At 41.9% G+C, this 21,515-nt stretch overlaps 2 protein-coding genes across 2 annotated transcripts; both read right to left on the reverse strand.

Moving 5' to 3' along the window:
• Positions 1–405: 405 nt before the first annotated feature.
• On the reverse strand, positions 406–8,426 carry LOC128399145 (vomeronasal type-2 receptor 26-like). Its single transcript, XM_053360403.1, has 6 exons — positions 8,206–8,426; positions 6,654–6,945; positions 4,528–5,391; positions 4,022–4,249; positions 1,822–1,948; positions 406–1,307 (listed from the first exon to the last, which is right to left on the reverse strand). The coding sequence occupies exons 1-6, from the start codon at positions 8,424–8,426 to the stop codon at positions 406–408; spliced, it is 2,634 nt and encodes an 877-aa protein (XP_053216378.1).
• Positions 8,427–12,225: 3,799 nt separating this feature from the next.
• On the reverse strand, positions 12,226–19,815 carry LOC128399146 (vomeronasal type-2 receptor 26-like). The gene is made up of 5 exons (XM_053360404.1): positions 19,736–19,815; positions 17,967–18,258; positions 16,709–17,572; positions 13,478–13,604; positions 12,226–13,127 (listed from the first exon to the last, which is right to left on the reverse strand). Exons 1-5 carry the CDS (start codon positions 19,813–19,815, stop codon positions 12,226–12,228), a joined length of 2,265 nt encoding a protein of 754 aa, XP_053216379.1.
• Between the last annotated feature and the right edge of the window lie 1,700 nt (positions 19,816–21,515).

Here is a 21,515-nt window from a genome sequence, read left to right on the forward strand (position 1 = left end):
CCTTTCTCTCAGGCATCCCACCCAAAACAATGTGGCTAATATGTGCACTTTTTAATTGTAAATTTTGAAACTGCACTTATTGTCGTATTTTAAAATGTAACCTGATAAATTTGTCTCCCCGCTTCTTTTGTTTTTCAGTTTGGTTGCAAAAGTTAAAAAGGAACAGTCTTAGCCTTCATTGTTAAATAATACTTTTATTTCTTGAATTTGTTCAGATATGTGACAAAAATGAAATGAATCAGCTGGTATTATATCCTGAACTAACTGATATGGGAGGTCCACAGTTTTCATTGCACAAGAAATGCAAAATTAATATCAGATTAGCATTATAATATAATGAAATATAATGGTAATGGTAATTATAATATAATAAAATATGATAATGAAATCATATTATGACATAATTTAATAATTTTTCTTTATCTGTTGTTCCTTAATGTTCAACTTAGGCTTCAGCAGAATAATGTAACATTTAGGTCCAAAGATACAACCCAAGAGCCCAGCACTAGAGGCTAAGATAGAGAAGATCTCTACTGCTACCATATATTTCCCCTTGGTGCTCAGGTAGGTAGGGACAAAGGACAGCCAAACACTGCAAAAGAGCAACATGCTGAAGGTGATAAATTTGGCCTCGTTGAAAGTGTCCGGCAACTTCCTGGCCAGGAAAGCCACATTGAAGCTGATGATAGCCAGAAGGCCCATGTAGCCCAGGACAAGATAAAACATGAGGACAGAACCTTCGTTGCATTCAACTATGATCTCTGTCGCCTGGGATTGCAGGTCCAAATCTGGGAATGGAGGAGAGGTTGCCAGCCACACTACACAGATTCCTACTTGAATAAGAGAACAGGAAAAGACAATGGAGTTGGTCAGTTTTTTGCCCACCAATTTCCTCATGCTTGACCCTGGCTTTGTGGCCATGAAGGCGACAACTACCGTCACGGTTTTGGCTAGCAAACAAGAAACAGCTACAGAGAAGACAATGCCAAAAGTAGTTTGACGGAGAATGCAGGTCACCTTCGTAGGTCTTCCAAGAAACAGCAAAGAACAGAGGAAGCAGAGGAGGAGGGAGACAAGGAGAATGTAGCTGATGTCCCGATTGTTGGCTTTGACTATAGGGGTATCTCTGTTCTTGATGAAAATTCGTAGCACAAAAGCTGTGGTGAATGAAAGAGAAACAGAAACCAAACTAAAGCTGATCCCCAAATATTCTTCAAAAGATAGATATGTCATAACTTTGGAGATGCATCTGTCTCTACTCTGGCTTGGATACTGCTCATCTGGGCATTTAAAGCATTCATCCATGTCTGGAAAAAAAGAAAGGATCCATCATTGTGCCAATTTCTATGTAAATTGAGTCTCATTCTTAGAACTCTGTTCAATGTGGGATTTGTTGGTCATTCTGTCAACTTATTATTATATTTGTATCCTACTTTTGCTGCAGGGAGTTGGCCAAGAGACCAATCCAGCATCAGTGCACTGGGCCCAGAACATCCTATTGACATTTCTGCCTGACACTGTCAAAAAATGATAAGAACAGGGCAAAAGTGAACCCACTGTTGAACATGCTCTTAACCCAACAGACTTCAGTGGAAGAATGATTTCTGTAATTTGGGGGGCTGGAGGTTCCAGCTCAGCTTAACCGAAATACAAATCCTCAATTGGCTTGAATAGGCAGAATTAGATCCTGCAGTTTGGAAAATGGCCAGTGTGGCTAATCTTTATGTCACCTTTTCTTCCTGAGTATTTGCAAAAGTGCTCAAAACACACACACAAATGGCAAATTGTTGGCTAGAATAATTAGTGAAGTGCATCACCTACCTTTTTGGTCCGATATTTTCCCTTCTGGGCAGGGAGCACAATCATAGCAGCAAAACTTCTCCCCTTCTTTCTTTTTCTTCTGATAACCAGGAGGGCAGGAATCACTGCATACAGAAATAGGCACCACCTATTAGGGGCAATGAAGAGAGACTGGAGTTGGAAAATTTGTGTGTAGGGCACCAGGGGCAGGGGGGAATCTTAATTTGCTGGCAGGCAAAGAAACAAGAAAATAGTAGACTAGTATACTAGAAGGAAGCTGGGAATCTCACTTTACATACCCCTCAACTATCCCACTTAAAACGGGACATCTTGAAAATTACAGAAGCTACCCCAGCTTCTGATTGGCTCCTGGGATGTCCTGTTTTGGCTCCCACAAGACCATGGCCCTGAAAAACATACATTTTTGGGCACCATGATCTTGCACATCTCACCTGGCTCACCAAGGAGCGTGGCCCAAAAGACGCACATCCTGGTTTTCCTTCTGGGCATGTTGGAGGGTGTGACCTTCACAGATGCACTATCAAGCGGCAAAGGTACAGAGGGGATTTATTGGGTGACACGTTAAATGTTTTTCATATTTTGGGATGTTGGATTTTGCTATCTCAGGAAAGAAGCAGCAGTGATGCTAGAATAATCATTTACTGATCCAGAGCCATTTTGCTCCACAGTGCTACAGGATTCCACCCCACTCAGGTGTTTTCCTACAAAATAGCATGGCTGCAGCTATATAGCTCCCTCCCCCAAAATTAATGTGGCATTTTTATTCATTTTGGCCATTCACATAACTGAATTCAGAGAGAGGGAGAGGGAGAGGGAGAGGGAGAGGGAGAGGGAGAGGGAGAGGGAGAGAGAGAGAGGGGGGGTGGAGGTGTTTTGTGTTCCAAGTTCTCTGGTTATGGAGGAGGGAAGATGGCCTGTTGTGAATGGAGTTGCACTCTCCTAGAAGGAGCAGGTTCTTTACTTGGGCGTACTCCTGGATCCAACTTTGACATTTGAGGTCTAGGTGGCCATGGTGGCTAGCAGTGAGTGCTTATTTTCAGTTATGGCTGGTTGGCCAACTACTGCCCCATTTTACAGAGAAATTAATTGACTATGGTACTTCTATATTGGATAGCTGCAATGCATTCTGTTTGGGGCTGCCCTTGAAGATTTCTGTGTGTGTTTATATGTAAATGAAGTAGATTGGCCAAAATGCTGAGTTGCTGAGGTCTGTTATGCAACTGTGCAGACTCTGTGGATCCCTAAGTGTTCCAGTGTCGGTTGGCATCAGTCGCTATGATGTTCAGGCTGAAGAAAGTTTATGAAGCTCCCGAACGATCGACCAGGAGAGAGGGAACATGCCAGTCGAGCATGTGCCTCTGCCAGGGTCCTACTCGAGTGTAGGCTGAACTCCTGATCCAAAAAGCAACAGCCAGGTTACTGGCTAGCTAGGGTTTCCTTCAGAGCACGTAGAATCCCTATTTCTAAAACAGCTGCATGGATTGCCAGTTCATCTCTGGGCTGCATTTAAGGTGTGTCAAAAGCTGCAAACAACATAGGCAACACTATCTGCTTCTTTACAGAACTCTCAGGTATTAAGATCAGAAGAAGGGGCCTCTTTGGCATTGTCACTGTACTCAGAAGTGGGGGTGATGTTGGCTTGGGAAACAGCATTCTCTGTGGAAGCCACTCAATTGCGGAAATTCCTCCCCTGGAATATTCATTATAGAGGTTTCATTGCAGGCTGAAGGAACATCTTTTTTCCAGGGCTTTTGATACATGTTATTTGTGATTTCAGGACTCATTCTATTCCTGTTACTATAATGAGATCTTTATATCATACCCAATCAACAGTGCCTTCAGGGTGGTTGAAAGTGAAAGTGAAAAGCCATCAATAAAAATAATTCCCCCCCTCAAGCCCACCCACCACCTCACTCAGGGTTTATCTTTCTCCTGCTCAGTCCTACCCAAGTTGAAAAGGGCCTGGTAAATATTCCCATTTAGCATGTTGTTACATGTACAGAGCATATCAAATTGCTTTCATTTATTTGCTGCATAAGTTCTAGAATGCAATAGGTGCCAGCAACTCTATCATGGGATCAGTACATGGTAAAGTTAGTTAGTAAAGGAAACTTTTAGCCCCACCTCTACCCCAATCACCTATCCTGAATTGTCTACACTGATACTGGAGTTCTTGCCCAGAGTATCGAAGAATCCACACCTGATTAAAGCTCCTGTGCCACACAATGAATTTGTCATTAATGATGAACTGTTTCCCTTCACCAGCATTCAGATTCACCATTCCAACTTTCATTTTAAGGAAGGAATTGTTTGGGAATAGGTCCATACTCATGATATCAAAGCTGGCTATTAATTCCCCACAATCATTTAAAGACACATTTTCTCCAGCTGAGTTGTTAAATGAAATGCCTTGAAGAAATTGGTGGAGCTGGTGGGAACAAAACAGGGAAATATAGTGGAGTCTCCTTTTTTGGTATAGTTTTATGAATATGTTCCTTGCTACTCAAATTGAGTACACACACACACACACACACACACACACACACACGGAGGACCCAAGAGTGAAGAACATTGTTATAAGGTCCTTTGGGCACAAGCCAATAAGAACGACAACAAGAAATGCATCACTACATTGATGAGACATGCTCTTTCATTTCATGCTGATTACTTCATTATAATGAAGCCATTTCACTGAGGAAATATTACCTGCCAAGGTTGAACACTGCGAAGGTCAAGCCTTGCAAACCCCATCACTGCTCTGTATTTGATCCAAGAGGATTCCATGGCATGCAGCGCATAAGCTATGGCATAGACAGCATTATAAACATTGTAACTGTGGCCAGTCATGCTCATTTCAAACACAGACCTTGGAAGGCTCTCCAGTCTCTCTTCTCCAGTACATGTTATGCTCAACTTTGCTGGCAACCTGGGATTTGGAAAAGAACATTCAAATGCCTGCTCCCAGAAAACCTTGAAAAATCCATCTTCTTTGGGAGGATAAATCTTTTTGTTCTGGATATATGTGCGGAACCCACAAGGCTCATTTGAGTGAATTGCAAATGATATTGTGCCATCAAATATTTGAAAGTTCCATCTCCTTAAAATGAATGTTACAGAAAAATCTATCTGAGCTGTCATAATCCACACTCTTCCAGCAGATGTGTTTTTCCCCAAGTCGGGGATTAAAAAAGCTACAATGGTGGTCAACCACATGAAGGTCATAGTTTCACCATAAGTGACAAATGCTTTGGCTTTGCTCTCCATGAAAGGCACGTTAATACTCCATCCCATATCAACAAATTCATCAAAGGAAAGGAAATCCCCCTGGTTTGGGATTCTTTGAATGAAAGCTGAACAAATTTTATTCTGAGAAAACAGGGGCTCTATGATCTGCAAGAAATGGTCTCCACTGTCATCATCCACAGCAAAGAGCCCAACCCAGGTCCACCCAAAATGCTGAAGCAGAAGAATAATTCCTGTGTACTGCTGGTTTTCACTGGGTGCCATGTGGTAAAAGGAACGGACCTGTTTTGTATGACCCTCTTCTGGGGCAAATGCTCCGTATGTAAGCTAAACAATTTTTTAAAATGCAAATATTTTAGAGCTTTGTTACTAGGCATACTTGAGTGCATTTTTATTTGAGTTCCTTTTTACAGAGAGTTTCTACTTTTGCAGTGTTTACTTCAACAACTCTGTGACAGAAAGCTCAGTCAGACCAAAGTTTGGTGATTTAGTGCCTCATAATTCTATCCAACTGCAACCTCCTTCTGTTTGGCTGTGGGTACAGCTAGCAGGAGGGTACTTTGGTAGTACTGACTCCCAAAGGGGGGGGGCAGAGGCTGCGCAGCCACAGAAATTATTTTGTGGGTGCTGAGACCCCCCCAGGGGCCCCTGGAGTTGTTGCCTCTTCTCCTGGGGAGATGTTGAAACACTGGATTAGCAGCAGCAAAATGACCTTCCTGGGGCACAAGCCTGGGCAGTGTGTTCGTGGGTCCTGGGCTGCCCAGATGACAAGACCCCCCTCTCAGCCTCACCGATGTAATCCAAAAGAAAGCAGATCAATATGTTTGGCACCAGCTTGACTGCAGAAGGCATGCAAAACACCATCCAACTGTCTTAGCGACTCCACTCTTGATTTGTGTAGCCTTTTCTTCTCAGAAAGATATCACGCAAGGCAGTGGCATTTTAGGACCAGCGTGTTCCTTGTCCTAGATGGGCTACCTTCCCAGGTTGACAAGCCCCATCTGCTCCTCACTTCCTCCTACAGGATGTGCAGAAACTGCCTTCTTGGCTGTTGGATCCATTATTGCTCTCGTCCTCTCAATCTGCCAGAGCCTGTCTTCCCTTGCAGGTTGAAGTCCTCCAGTCACTGGTGGTTTGAGACCTATCAGCTACCCTCACTTGACTTATCCAGTCAGTTGAAGACATTCTTGGTTGTGGCCGCTGTTGCGTACTGACACCTTCTAGGAGCCACAGGTGAGAGCTGAGTGCAGGGTAGGGACCAAAGGGTGGGGACTCTAACTACCCCAAGAGAAGCATGACATGTCCCTCATCAGAGGCACTACCCCTCCCCTAACACCCCATGTAATGTCTGAGCAATGGACATGATTTGTTTAAAAAGAATCTGCTAGAATCACCTGACTCTGCCCTTTGAAATGTTCACCAAACTTTCAGAAGTCATTCTCATTCTGATTTGGAACTTCAGATATTATACAGAAAATACTTTCTAGTTCGTTTTCCTCTCCCATCATAACCAGATAATCACCCTCAGTATTAGAAAACATGCATCAATTACCGGTATAATATTAGTGCAAACTCCAGCCCCTTATTACCTGTGGGATCTTGTAGAGGACTAAGATATCTGCCATGTGGAAGGAGATATCAGAGCCAAGTGCCCCAATAATGGCTACTAAGTTCTTCTGGGTGCCACATGCATAGTTGGGGACAAACCGGTCTGATTTGAAGAGCAAGTCTAGAATAGTGCGGTGGAATATCTTCTCCTGATAGTAGCTGTCGTAGATGTGGAACCCAAGTGTGACATTGGGCAAAATCTTAGGGTTCTCGTTGATTTCATTGATGGCAAATGCCAAAGCCAGGATGTGCTGGTAGAACTTGGTCACCATGCTGCAAAGAGAGTTATATGTCCTTTCAAAAAGGAGTTCTGCACTGTGCACAATGGTTTTGTCGGTGCTCAAGGACCATGCTGGTTTGCACAACCCAACCAACATTTTGAAATACTCCTATGTAAATATAGTACAATAATGCTTCTCCACTGTTGTCAAAACCCATCATTATGGCTGCAAAAAGAACTATAGTCAGGAGCTTCAAAAGTTACTGGAAACAGAAGGGAGGATAAAGCAAAGAGAAATGGCAGTGGGAAAAAAGTTGAATGGCAACTGAAAAGAGGCACTATCTAGAAATATATATGCCATGTAATGACAGACAGATAGACAGACAGACAGGCTACATCCACATTTTACCTTTAATGGTTTCCCACAGAGACATAAGGGAACTGGAATTTGTTAAGGGTGCCAAGAATTGTTGGGAGACTCTAATCCTGTCACAGAGATACAATTCCCACAGTCCCCTGGAAAGAGGGATTGTTTATTAAAACTCACTTGAATTGTGTCACTAAGCAGCTACAGTTCCCAGGATGGTTTGGAAGAAGCTAAGACTGTTCAAAGTGGTATGAACAAACTTTAAGTATGTAGTGCAGGTATAGCCACGGATAGATGGCATAATATATGATGTATTTGTGTAGCTATCCAAAAGTAGCTATCCAACGTTTTTCTGTTAACCATGCTAGCAGTTCCCAGGAACTGAAGCTAAGAACTTATTGATGTAAAGTGAATGCTTTATGATGAATTAATGACCAGTTCTTCTCTGACAGGTTGAAAATCGACCTCTTAAATGTGGTTGAATTTGGAAAACAATTGTAGCATTTTTCATCAGGGAGGGAGTGTTTTTCTTAAAAAGAAAATCATATGGAGTTGCCACTGGGTGAATGGGTTATTCTTAGTTTTCCCAGGCCCCAGTGTGGAACAGTTATAAATCAGTTTTATCCACTGTGCTGACTTTCTCTTCATAGTTTCCCGGAAGCTATTATTATTCCCCATTTTTCCCCTGATGCCACTCAATATGGTTCACCACAACCACTTCCCCCTCTAGAGACACTAGACACTAGACAAAGAACTCTAAGCATATATGTAGATAGGCAGATAAATAGTTAGACAAACTGCAAATGTAAAAAATGGAAAGTGTTAATGGCTGTGCAATAAAGAAATATGCTGAGGTAGATGTTGATGTTTAAGGCTATTTCTTGTATTTTACAAACCCTACATTTCCCGGCTCAAATGATATGAGATATAAAGAGGGGGTCCTTACATCGGAAACTCAAAGCCCAGCTCCTGAGAAGGATATACCTGGAAGGAAACTTTGGGAGAAATATAAAGTATCTGAGAGGCAATCCCACCAATGAGGAGGGTTCCAAGACGATGCCACTCGTGGGGAACAGGGAAGGAGTCCATTCCAGGACACTTCATGGCATCTATTTTGCACTCCTTCAGAGGGAGAAGCAGCAGCACCAGGAGAAGAAGTGTGACCATTTTTGAGAAAAGGATTTCTTTTGAACCGAGCCTCCTGTGTCCACCTGTGGTATCACCACTGGCACCAGTATCAGTTTTAAAAGAAGCTGACAATTGATACCAACACACACTTCCAATATACAATGAAAAAAGAAACATGGAAAAGCAAGGTTTGAATGACAGGAAGCACACATGGATTTGAAGCCAGAAGCATATAATGAAAGGTGCTGAGTGTGGGGAGCTATCTCAGTTCAATCTGACAGAGCCCTACTGGGCTCTTGCCTTCATCCCAGCTCTATATGTCACAAAAGGAAGGTTTTATAGACACTTTCTGAATTACTTATTGATGTTGTTTCTAGTGTCTTCTGGAAAACCGAAGTTGCACTGAACTAATTATGATGATGTGGATAATTGTAGAGAAATATAATTACCTCCTCTGAGCTCTAGTGCTGAAAGGCAGTTGGTATCAGGTGTGTCTATTGTCACCCTAATTGGAGACCACGTGGGAGATGAGTTGGAGTTGAGTACAGATAGAAGGGTCTTTGAACTTTGAACAGTTGAACTTTCTTATCCCCCATTCCCACTTTCAGAATCCATCTGCACCATACATTTCAAGCAGTAATATACCACTTTATGCAGCCATGGATTCCCTCAAAGAATCCTGGTAACCACAGTTTGTGAAGGGTGCTGTTTCAAGACCCCCTATTCCCTTCGCAAAGCTACAATCCCTCTTTCACAGGGACTCTAGGAAATGTAGTTCTGAGTGGGAAATAGGGGTCTCTTAACAGTTCTCAGTACTCCTTAAATACTACAGTTCCCAAGATTCTTTGGGGGAAACCATGGAAGTTTAAAGTGGCATAACAGTGCTTTAAATGTTTAGTGGCAATGAACCCTATCACAGAACATGTCATCAATGAAAGTCACTCTTCCAAATTTCGATCTGCTAAAATCTGTTTTTCCTGTTTCTTGCTAGGGGATAGTGACAGTCACTCTTAGTGAGAGCAGTGTGGAGCAGTGTGGAGCCAGTGTGGTGTAGTGGTTAAGAGCGGTAGTCTCATAATCTGGGGAACCGGGTTCGCTTGTCTCCGCTTGTTACCGGAAAAATCCGAGGGCTCCCTTGGACAAAAAGTAAAGACACCAACCAGGATAACTTGGAGCAAAACAGCAGCCTGTAGGCTTGGCCTTTATTGAACTGTTGCAACAGGGTGTTCCCCTCACTTGCAAGAGAGAGGAAAGACCCAGAAAAATAGTGTGCAAGGTCTTATAAAAACTTTTTGAAATTCCCCTCCTCTAGGTCAAGCCCACCCCCAGAAACATCATGCATACATTACAGAAAGGAGGGGTTGAGGGAGGAGTTGGTGGTAACCTGAGTGTCTTGTCACCTGGCTAGTTCCTCCTTTCCCCCCTCCCCATGAGTCACTTTCAGGAGACAAAGGGGAGTTTGCAGTTTCCTACCCCCAGAGGGAAGATCTGATCATTGTCCTTTGTTTCAGTCCATGCTGAATCCACTCCCATATGCAAGTTCTTTGTGATCTTGATTGTCTTCTGTCTGGGATCATCAGGGTTGGCATAGCAACTGGGCAGGGCTCCTGTGGATGTGCTGAGACGGTGAAGGGATTATGGCTGACCAGGACCAAGCCACCCCCCTTGGATAGTTCTTGTCATATGGAGTAAAATAAAATGGAACAGTGCAAATCCGATGTATGGTTGATTTTCTATGAATTTATAACAGAAATGTGGCGTATGTAGTGCGTATGTAGTGTGTGAGTGTGTGTGTGTGTGAAGTTTGTACAAACAGAATGATTGGGGTGGGGGGGTTCCTGCTACACGCTCCTCCACATGCAGCTGCTGGGTGACCTTGGGCCAGTCACACTTCTTTGAAGTCTCTCAGCCCCACTCACCTCACAGAGGTTGTGGGGGAGGAAGGGAAAGGAGAATGTTAGCCACTTTGAGACTCCTTAAAGGGAGTGAAAGGCGGGATATCAAATCCAAACTCTTCTTCTTCTTGGATTCATATACGTAGCGTGAATGTGGTCTACTATTTGCCGATCTTGCCTACAACGTTGAAATGGGTGTTGAAAGAGGTGTTCCAACTGAAAGAGGGATAGTTCTTAATTTCCTGAACTCCTTCCTGAAAACCTAGAGAGTTACTGACACTCAGTATCAACAGTGCTGATCTAGATAGTCCAGTAGTCTGATTCAGCATAATGCAGTTTCCTATTTCCTAGTTGTACGCCCTGTAGCCCTAAATGACTTTGGGAGTCGGTGACCATTTAAGACATAGGTTACTTGGGAAGATGCCACATACCAAGTCAGACCATCTGTCCATTTAGGTCAACATTGTCCATCCAGATAGGCATTGGCTCTCCAGGAGTTCAGGCAGGAGCATTTCCAAGCTCTCCTTGGTGATGCCAGCAATTGGTCCTGGCAGCCTTTGCCGAACAGCATGCACTCTGCTCTGCCATTGAGCTCTGCATCCTTTCACCCGAACTTCCAAAGCAGAAATATATCTCCCCCAAACCAGGTCTTAAAACTTCCCTCATCCATCTAAAGGGGAGGGGGAGCAAAACTCCATTTACCATGAGAGAAACAAAAGAGACAGATGAGCAAGCTGGCTTGTGGCATCAACAGTAAGACAATAGATGTACCCTTGATCACAAACACTGTGTGGTTCCCTTGAGATATGGACTCCCCAAGAGAGTTTCCTATGCTTGTCTCTTAATTGCTGAAGAAGCTATTTCTAAAGAACTCGTTTTGAGAATACCAAAACCAACACTATTATTTATTATTTATTTATTTATTTATTTATTTATTTATTTATTTATTTATTTATTTTTTTCTCATATTAGCATAGTTTTAATCTGTCCTTCACAAAATGGTCCCAGGACAGAAATTCAGTGATGATAAATGGAAACACAATTTTGTAAGATACTGGGTCAGGGCCCACTACTGGGTCATAGGCATGATGGAGAATTTGCAGCACAAGAAAATGGGATTAGAAATGGATGATATTCACTTATTAATCCCCTAACCAGGCTGGAAATCAATGAATATAATCACAACATTGTAGAGCTGGAAGGGACCCAAAGGGTCATCTAGTCCATTGTTGTTGCTGGCATCCAACTGTCTTGAGAGACAATGAGGTGCAACTCCAGGAGTGAAGTCAAACTGTGGGAGAGTCACAGCAACTGTGTTTCCAGGTCCAATTCAAAATGCTGGTTTAGATTTCTAGTACAAATATAATTAATGTCCCTAGTTGGTGCTAGTGGTATCAGAGCTATGTAAGATAGAATAAAACAATTGAAAAGTTGGAAAGGACTGTGTATCAAAGTGTCATTTGACTCTGTGGTCTAAACCACTGAGCCTACGGCTTGCCAATTGGAAGGTTGGCGGTCCGAATCCCCATGATGGGGTGAGCTCCCATTGCTCCGTCCGAGCTCCTGCCAACCTAGCAGTTCGAAAGCACATGAAATTAGATAATTAGGTACTGCTTCGGCGGTAAGGTAAACGGCATTTCTGTGCACTCCTCTGATTTCGCCAGAAGCTCAGTCATGCTGGCCACATAGCCCGGAAAAACTGTCTGTGGACAAACGTCGGCTCCCTCGGCCTGTAAAGCGAGATGAGCGCCGCAACCCCAGAGTTATTTGTGACTGGACTTAACTGTCAGGGGTCCTTTACTTTTACCTTTTTAAGCACAGTGTGTTTCTGCTCTTTCCTACACAGCATTCACAACAGAACATTACACTCTGCACCTATTGTAGTTCAAACTCACTCCTTCAAGAGGCCTGTTCAATTGAAGATGCATATGACTTTAAATTTGCTAATTCTTTCTCCTTGTTAGCTGCTCCTTGGTGTTTAGATCAGGCCTCAACACAATAATGTAGCATTTTGGGGAAAAGATACAGACCAGCAACCCAAGACTGGAAGCTATGATGGAGAAAATCTCTACAGCTACCATGTATTTCCCCTTGGTGCTCAGGTAGGTTGGAACAAAGGAAAACCAAACACTGCAAAAAATCAACATGCTGAAGGTGATGAACTTGGCTTCATTGAAAGCATCCGGCAAGGTCCTGGCAATGAAAGCCACAGTGAAGCTGATGATGGCTAGAAGTCCCAGGTAACCCAGGACGAGATAAAACATGATGGCAGAACCTTCATTGCATTCCACTATGATCTGTTTAGTTAAGGACTCCATATCCAGATCTGGGAATGGAGGAGAGATTGCTAAGCACACCACACAAATGCCTGCTTGAAAAAGTGAGCAGGAAAGGACAATGGAGTTGGCCAGTCTTTTCCCCACCCACTTCCTCATGCCAGACCCTGGTTTGGTGGCCATAAAGGCAACAACCACTGTGATGGTTTTGGCTAATACACAAGAAACAGCCACCGAGAAGACGATGCCAAAAGCAGGCTGACGGAGAAAGCAGGTCACTTGGTTAGGTCTTCCAAGAAAAAGTAAAGAACAGAGGAAGCAGAGCAGGAGAGAGAACAGGAGAATGTAGGTGAGGTCCCGGTTGTTGGCTTTGACTATGGGAGTATCTTGCAGCTTAATAAAAATCCCTAGCACTGAAACTGTGATCAGGGAAAAAGCAAAAGCAATAGAGGCTAAACTGATCCCCAAAGGTTCTTCAAGAGACAGAAAGGTTACAGTTTTGGGAATACATTTATCTTGGTCTCTGCTTGGGTATTCCTTTTGGGGGCATTTGAAACAGTCATCCATATCTGAAAAATGAGAAGAATTGCCATCTCAGTGCCAAAATACATATGTGTATATATACCTTCTCTTTTAAAAATGCTTATATATATATATCTGGCTGTTTTTACTGTTTTTCTATATGTAACTCTTTTAGATATGTTTTATTATATTGTAAATCATATCAGTATGCTTTATAGGATTATTTATTTATCTATTATTTATTTATTTAATATGTATACTGCCCTATATTTGTAGGTCTCAGGGTGGTTAAAACATAAAATCACATATGGGATGCAATCCATAAATAAAATTACAGCAGCAGAAACAACTGGCTGTGAACTGACAATACCGGAAATCTTTGAGGGGCATTACTTACCTCTCTGTGTTGAAATCTTCCCTTCCGGACATGATGCACAATCATGACAGCAAAATTTCTCTCCTTCTTTCCTTTTTTTCTGATAACCGGGATGACAAGAATCGCTACACACAGAAACAGGCTTCACCTGCCCATAAAGATGAAGATTGAAGAACAGCTTAGTAGGATGCCCATCTGCTCATTTATCCAGTAAATGTCATTTTCTCTAATGGTGAGCTTTCAGAGGAGCTGAATAAGAAACAGTTTCATTAAAGGACTATGTACAACAGGTCTCCCCCACCCCTTTTGCTTCTTTCTCTTTCTGCCTCCAGCCCTGCCTCCTTCTTGACCTTCCCTCCTAAACTAGATACAAGAGATGCCTTTAAATATATAGTCACATTTACCCTAACAATAAACACATGATGAACTGGCATGGAAGAATTTGGAACGTTGTGCATGTTACATGCGAATGCCACAATTTACAAAAAAAAATCCTCAGCACATCAGAGCTTATTTTTTGCAGTTTACTGTTTGGTTGAAGGCAGAAACTGGAGCAACACTCAACCCAATGACTTCTCTCACTCCTGTTCCTCACTCCTGTTCAGCGCTGGATTTAGGTTTGATGAGGCTTTAGCTAGTGAACGTAATGGGGCCCTTTATATGTCCAGCTGTCCTTTGTCAACAACAAATGGTTGCTGTTTTTTGTGTTGAATATATGCTATATGGTATATGGTAATATACCATATATATGCTATACGGTAATTTATGGACCTAATAGGTATCTAAAGCCATTTGCATTAGATAAAATACGTATTTTATCAAAGTAATTGTTGAACCGAAATACAATTAAGAAGAAGTATATTAATAGTGAAATACAATTAAGAAGAAGTAAATTAATAGTGAAATAATTATTAACCTCTAACTTAAAATTATTTCTTATTCATAACAAACCTAATAATGCAAACACATTGGCCTTTGGCAATAACATAAGTTCCTTTAGAAACACAATTTACAAAGACTCATAATCTAGTCTCTAGAAAATTGCTATGACTTGAAATAATAATAGGTGTAAATATATGATGCAAGCTGCTAATAATTATAAATAGCAGAATGTAGGCACCCTATATATAGAAATGAGCAAACCAGTGACATTTTAGGGAGCAGGTGAGCAGGCTTACTTACATCATAGAAACCTACACAACACAAAACACTGTTGCTGTATGTAGGTTTTATTTTATTTGTTTTTTTATCTTATATTTTAGAAATGTACATCCAGGTTTTTTTCCTTTAATTTTTTAGAGTGGGGCCCTAAGCTATAGCTTGTTTAGCTTATATGTAAATCCGGCACGGCTGCTGTTCCTTACTCTTGTGTGTGTTAGAATGTTTCAAAAGCAAAAAATTAAAAAAAAGTAGGAGGGTGTTAATCTGGCAAATTCAAAATCTGAAGAGCCTTCAACAGGAATATCCTGATGATCAATATCTTCTCTGCTGAAACCTAAAACAGGCATGGGGGATCCAACTCTCTTCAGCTCCAGGTACCCCAGTCCAATGGTCCAGGGAGCTGCAGTCTAGCAACACTGGTCTGGTAGTGGGGAGGCTGTCTCAGGTTCTCCATCCTTCGCCTCCATCCCTGAAGTCGAATATCAGGTACCCTGCACTGCCCTTATGGAGAACACCCACCCATTAAAATACCCTAGAATCCAGACCTGATTGAAGCTCCTGGGCCATGTTATTATCTCCTCATTAATGAGTAATTCTTTCCCCTCAAGAACAGTTCCAACTTTCACTCTCTGGAAGGACCTGTTCGGAAATGTGATCACATTCATTATATCAAATCCACCCTCCATTTCCCTGTTATTGCGGAAGGACAATGTTTCTCCAGCTGAGTTGTTGAACAAAGTAGCTTGCAAAAAAGTGTGGAGCTGGTTGGACAAGAAGGGAAAGACAGACAAAGAATAAACACTTTGCAGAGTTTTGGCTAAAATCAAGGATAAATATTTGCTAAGTTGAAGTTTACATGTTGTTGTTGTTTAGTCGTATAGTCGTGTCCGACTCTTCGTGACCCCATGGACCAGAGCACGCCAGGCACTCCTGTCTTCCACTGCCTCCCGCAGTTTAGTCAAACTCATGCTGCTAGCTTCGAGAACACTATCCAACCATCTCATCCTCTGTCGTTCCCTTCTCCTTGTGCTCTCCATCTTTCCCAACATCAGGGTCTTTCCCAGGGAGTCTTCTCTTCTCATGAGGTGCCCAAAGTATTGGAGCCTCAGCTTCACGATCTGTCCTTCCAGTGAGCACTCAGGGCTGATTTCCTTCAGAATGGATAGGTTTGATCTTCTTGCAGTCCATGGGACTCTCAAGAGTCTCCTCCAGCACCATAATTCAAAAGCATCAATTCTTTGGTGATCAGCCTTTATGGTCCAGCTCACACTTCCATACATCACTACTGGGAAGTCTACATATATCAGCATATATGTGCACAACCCTACACCTCCATTTGCCCCAGCTGCAACAAATCATGTCTCTCCCTTATCAGTCTCTACAGCCACAGCAGACGCCGCAACCTGCCAACAGTTTGACTTCACCCCCAAGGACACACTCCTCCATTATCTCCCAAGACAGATGGTTGCCAGCAACAACCAAGATGTATTGCTTCATGCTACACCAATCTCTGAGCAGTGTGAGGATTCAGGTGGGACGGAGGCACGTTTGACACCCTGGTGCCTTTATGATGTATCGTTTATTCACACATATAGACAATCTGAGCCTAAAATGGATGGGCTTCACATCATTAGCTCCCCATTTCCATGATCACTTCCCCCACTTCCATATTGCTACTTCCATAATCACAGCCTTGGCTTCTAGCAAAACTCAAACATGGCTCTCACTCGCTGGCTTCTGCCTGCTTCTAGTCCTGCTCTGTCGCACACTTCTCTGGCTTTTGCCTTACTCACTACCAGCCAGGGGAGGGGGGCATCCATTTGCTGTGTGGCACAGAGCAGCTTCCCTTGTCAGACTAATAACCATCTTGCTTTTGGTCTTCCCATATTGCATGTCTGGTTTGACACTCATCACTGAGAGATGGATTAGATGAGCTCCAATGTCTCTCCCAGCTCCATGATATTATGACATGTGATCCCTCCCAATGAGTAAGATGTACAACACCATCATATCAATTATCCATGCAGAGTAACATTGGAACCACTCTAGCCTAGTACAAATCTGTTTACATATATAAGATTATTTCATTACCTTCCATGGCTGGAGAACTTGATGTTCAAGGCTCTTGCCTCTGGCCATTGCTATGTCCTTGGATGTAGATGAGTACATGTCTTCCAGAGCATGTGCTATGACATAGACAGCATTATAGATACTGCAGCTGTGGCCACTCATGCTCATTTCAAAAGCAAACCTAGGAAGGCGCTCCAGCTTCTCCTTCCCAGTACATTTTCCATCAGCCTCCAGTGGTTCTTCAGGATCTGGAAATAAACAGTCAAATGCTTGCTCCCAGAATACTTTGAAAAAACCATCTCCTTGTGCCCAGCCTGGTCTTATGGTATGAAGGAATTGCTGGGATCCTTGAATCTCATTGGAGTGGATTTTGAAAGAAAGAGCACCTTCAAATAACTGAAAATCAGTGCCTCTCTCAAAACCTGTCAATGTAAATTCAAACTGGGCAGTCACAATCCACACCTTTCCAAACGATCTATCTTCCTTATATCCAGGAAATCCTAGGAATACATAAGTATTCAGCCACAGAATAGTCATGGATCCACCATAAATGACAAATGTATTGGCTTTGCTCTCTGTGAAAGCTAGATAAATATCTGAGACTATATCATTGATCTCATTAATAGTATTCATATTGTTTTGGTTGGGGATTTTTTGAGTGAAGGCTGAGCACATCCCATTCTGAGAAAGCAACCGTTCCAGGGCCTGCATAAAGTGTTCTCCATTATCATCATCCACAGCAAACAGCCCAACCCATGTCCATCCAAAATGTTTAAGCAAGCTAATGATTCCCATGTACTGATGGGCTTCATTTGGGACCATGCTGTAAAAGGAAGCTATCCTCGTTTTCTCTCTTTCCTCTGGGATAACTGAGCCATAGGTGAGCTAAAAGAGAAGGTACACATATTTTAGTTGGTGTATCTCAATGCACATGCCTAGGAAAAGAAGGAACATTTGCAGATTGAGCACATAAGTTTTTCAAGAATTACACTTAGGGGCCCTCCTGGCTCAGTTTGCTAAAATTGTCAAAATATGATACAATTTCAGGAGAATTGTCATATGTCTCATCAAAGCATAATGCATGATCCTGTACTTCCTCTTTCAGCTGCATTATTTTATGCTATTCTGGTTCTTGTTCTTTTTTTAAAAAACAACAACAGGTAAAACTAATCTTCTCCCTGCCATTCCTCCTTCTTCTATCTTTCAAAATCATTCTCAGCATTCCAAAAGAATAATATAATTTGTGAATATCTCCCATCCATCCATGTATAAAGCCTACCTGTGGAATCTTGTAGAGACTCAATATGTCTGCCATACGGAAAGAGACATCAGAGCCAAGTCCTCCAATGATGGATATGATCTTTTTCTGGGTGTCACATTTGTAGTTGGAGACAAACGTCTGTGATTTGAAGAGCAGCTCAAGAGTGGTATGATACGTCAGCCTCGCATCATAGTAGCTGTCAAAGATGTGGAACCCAAGTGTGAAATTGGGCAAGATCATTGGATTCTTATTGATCTCGTTGATGGCAAATACCAAGGACAAGATATGCTGGTAGTACTTTGTCACAACACTGTAAAGAAAGTTAAGTACTCTTTTGGAAAGGAATTCCTCAGTGCAACGAGCAGATATAGAGCAATAAGCCTCTACCTGGCTTCCTTTGCCTAAAATATAACAATAATCATGATACCAATATTTTATTTTCCATTTATCATTAGTATTAGTGTTAGTTTTATAGCAGCAGCAGGATGAGTATCATTCCACTCTTCCAGAGCTGCATGCACCATGATGTCAAAACCTTACAATACAGAAGGATATCTATCTATCTATCTATCTATCATCTATCTATCTATCTATCTATCTATCTATCTATCTATCTATCATCTATCTATATCTATCTATCTTCTATCTATCTATCATCTATTTATCTATCTGTCTATCATCTATCTAATCTATCATCATCTATCATCTATCTATCATCTATCTATCATCTATCTATCTATCTATCATCTATCTATCATCTATCTATCTATCTATCTATCTATCTATCATCTATCTGTCTAAAAACTAGTGCTGGTAGAATCTGTTGCTTTATGTTCTCTCAGTTTTTTTAAAAAAAATATTATTCCAATATGCAGTTTTCTATTTTTACACACACACACACACACTTTATTGGTTTTAAAAACTATGTAACATAAGTAATCAACAGAAAATAAAAACAAAAATAAACAAACATTCATTCCATCTGAAGAAGTGTGCATGCACACGAAAGCTCATACCAAGAACTAACTTAGTTGGTCTTTAAGGTGCTACTGGAAGGAAAAAATTCATTCCATAGTTGGTGTTTGCTGTATGTAACAATTTGTAGCTGGATTCAACAGGACCTCTGGTCCCCCCATTGTGCTTAACAGATTACATTCTTTATCTGCACACTAAACTTTGCCTCCTCTTGATTATCCCTGCATTTCCAACAGGTGTTTGGCCTAGATCTGAACATTTTGGACAGCTTGGCAGGTGTTAAATACCACCTGTAGAGCATTTTCACGCACTTCTCTCTTAAATCATAGCATGCCATGAATTAATATCTTCCCTCCAAAACCTCTCCCATGATTTCATTTGGATATTGTAGCCAAAATCCCAGGCCCATTACACCATTACAGATTTGACTTCGTCCTCCTTGACCTCCCAGTCAAGGAGTAGCCTATACATTTTAGAGAGTGGTTTATATTTAATTTAAATGAAATCTTTTTTCAAGTCTCGAAGGTTCTGTGGAAAAACTGATTTATTTATTTTTTGGAAGGTCTCATTCAAGTGGAAATATTGCATCCAGTCTGTCAGGTGATTTCAGATTTCTTTAAAAAATAATAATAATTTTAGCCTATCATCTTTTTCTTCCAGCAGTTCTTTGTAGGTTGGCCAATTACCTCTCATATTCCTCTTTTTAACTGCAGTTTTCTATTTTTCACTAGCAATTTACAATTTTGTTCCCCCCTATATTCCGTCTATACTTTTAGCACCCCGGGCCAAGCTCACAAGAAGCAAATCCTTACTTTGGTACATCAAATATATCCCGAGAAGGAGGCTCGCTGAAGAATAGTTCACGGAAATTGTAGGAGATCTGAGAAGTCATCTCACCAATGAGGAGGTCAGCTGGCTGATACCACTCATGTGGAACAGGGCAAGGTTCCTTCATAAAGCACTGATTAGTATATACTTTGCATGCTACAAGCAGCAGCAATAACAACACCTCCAGACTCACCAACATTGCAGTAAAGTTGCTCTCTGCATTGCCTTGCTCTAGCGTTCAGCCTGGCATGAAGAGGCTACATAGGATGAGACCTGTCAATAAAGAGAAACTCATCACCTTATATTTAGCATCATCAAGGGAAGACCTTCATACTTTGGAAGGCCAGCAGAGACTGCCCAAGCATACTCTGAAGCCTATCCCATTAAATGGAAAGGCTCCTGTATCATAGATCTAGCTGACAGAATGCTACCTGTGTGCCTATTGCCATTCATCTCTATTTTATTTGCCTTCTACATCTCCTTTCAGATACCTTCATTTTTAGTGCCATTGGGAACAGCTTCAGTCAGGTGCGCCAATTAGTGTAAACTACATAACAGCAGGGGGGAATAATTACTTGTATAGAGTTTGGACCAGGGGGTCACTTTGGGTAGTCAACATGTTTTTCCCTCCTTGGATAAGAGCCCAATTCTGTATACAGGTGAAACTCGAAAAATTAGAATATTGTGGAAAAGTTCATTTATTTCAGTTTTTCAACTTAAAAGGTGAAACTAATATATGAGATAGACTTATGACATGCAAAGTGAGATATGTCAAGCCTTTATTTGTTATAATTGTGATGATTATGGCGTACAGCTGATGAAAACCCCAAATTAACAAGCTCAGAAAATTAAATCAAACCAGCAAAACAAGGATTGCAAATAGAGCAATATTTGACCTCTGAGAAGTAGAAGCATTCATATGTACTCAGCACTTGGTTTGGGCCCCTTTTGCATCAATTACTGCCTCAATGCAGCATGGCATGGATGCTATCAGCCTGTGGCACTGCTGAGGTGTTATGGAAGACCAGGATGCTTCAATAGCAGCCTTCAGCTCTTCTGCATTGCTCAGTCTCATGTCTCTCATCTTTCTCTTGGCAATGCCCCATAGATTCTCTATTGGGTTCAGGTCAGGCGAGTTTGCGGGCCAATCAAGCACAGTAATCCCATGGGCAGTGAACCAGGTTTTGGCACTTTTGGCAGTGTGGGCAGGTGCCAAGTCCTGCTGGAAAATGAAGTCAGCATCCCCATAAAGCTCATCTGCGGAAGGAAGCATGAATTATTATTATTATTATTATTATTATTAATAATAATAATTATTTATACCCCGCCCATCTAGCTGGGTTTGCCCAGCCACTCTGGGCGGCTTCCAACAAAATATTAAAATACAATAGCCTATTAAACATTAAATCTTCCTTAAGCAAGGCTGCCTTCAGATGTCTTCTAAAAGTCTGGTAGTTATTTTTCTCTTTGACATCTGGTGGGAGGTCATTCCAAAGGGCGGGTGCCACTACCAAGAAGGCCCTCTGCCTGGTTCCCTGCAACTTGGCTTCTCGCAGCGTGGGAACCGCCAGAAGGCCTTCGGCACTGGACCTCAGTGTCCGGGTAGAACAATGGGGGTGGAGACGATCCTTCAGGAATACTGGACCACACAGCCATTTAAAGGTCAGCACCAAAACTTTGAATTGTGCTCGGAATCGTACTGGGAGCCCGTGTAGGTCTTTCAAGACTATATGGTCTTGGCAGCCACCCTCAGTCACCAGTCTA

The sequence above is a fragment of the Podarcis raffonei genome, chromosome 13, assembly GCF_027172205.1.
Source record: "Podarcis raffonei isolate rPodRaf1 chromosome 13, rPodRaf1.pri, whole genome shotgun sequence".
NCBI classification, from domain to species: Eukaryota; Metazoa; Chordata; class Lepidosauria; order Squamata; family Lacertidae; genus Podarcis; species Podarcis raffonei.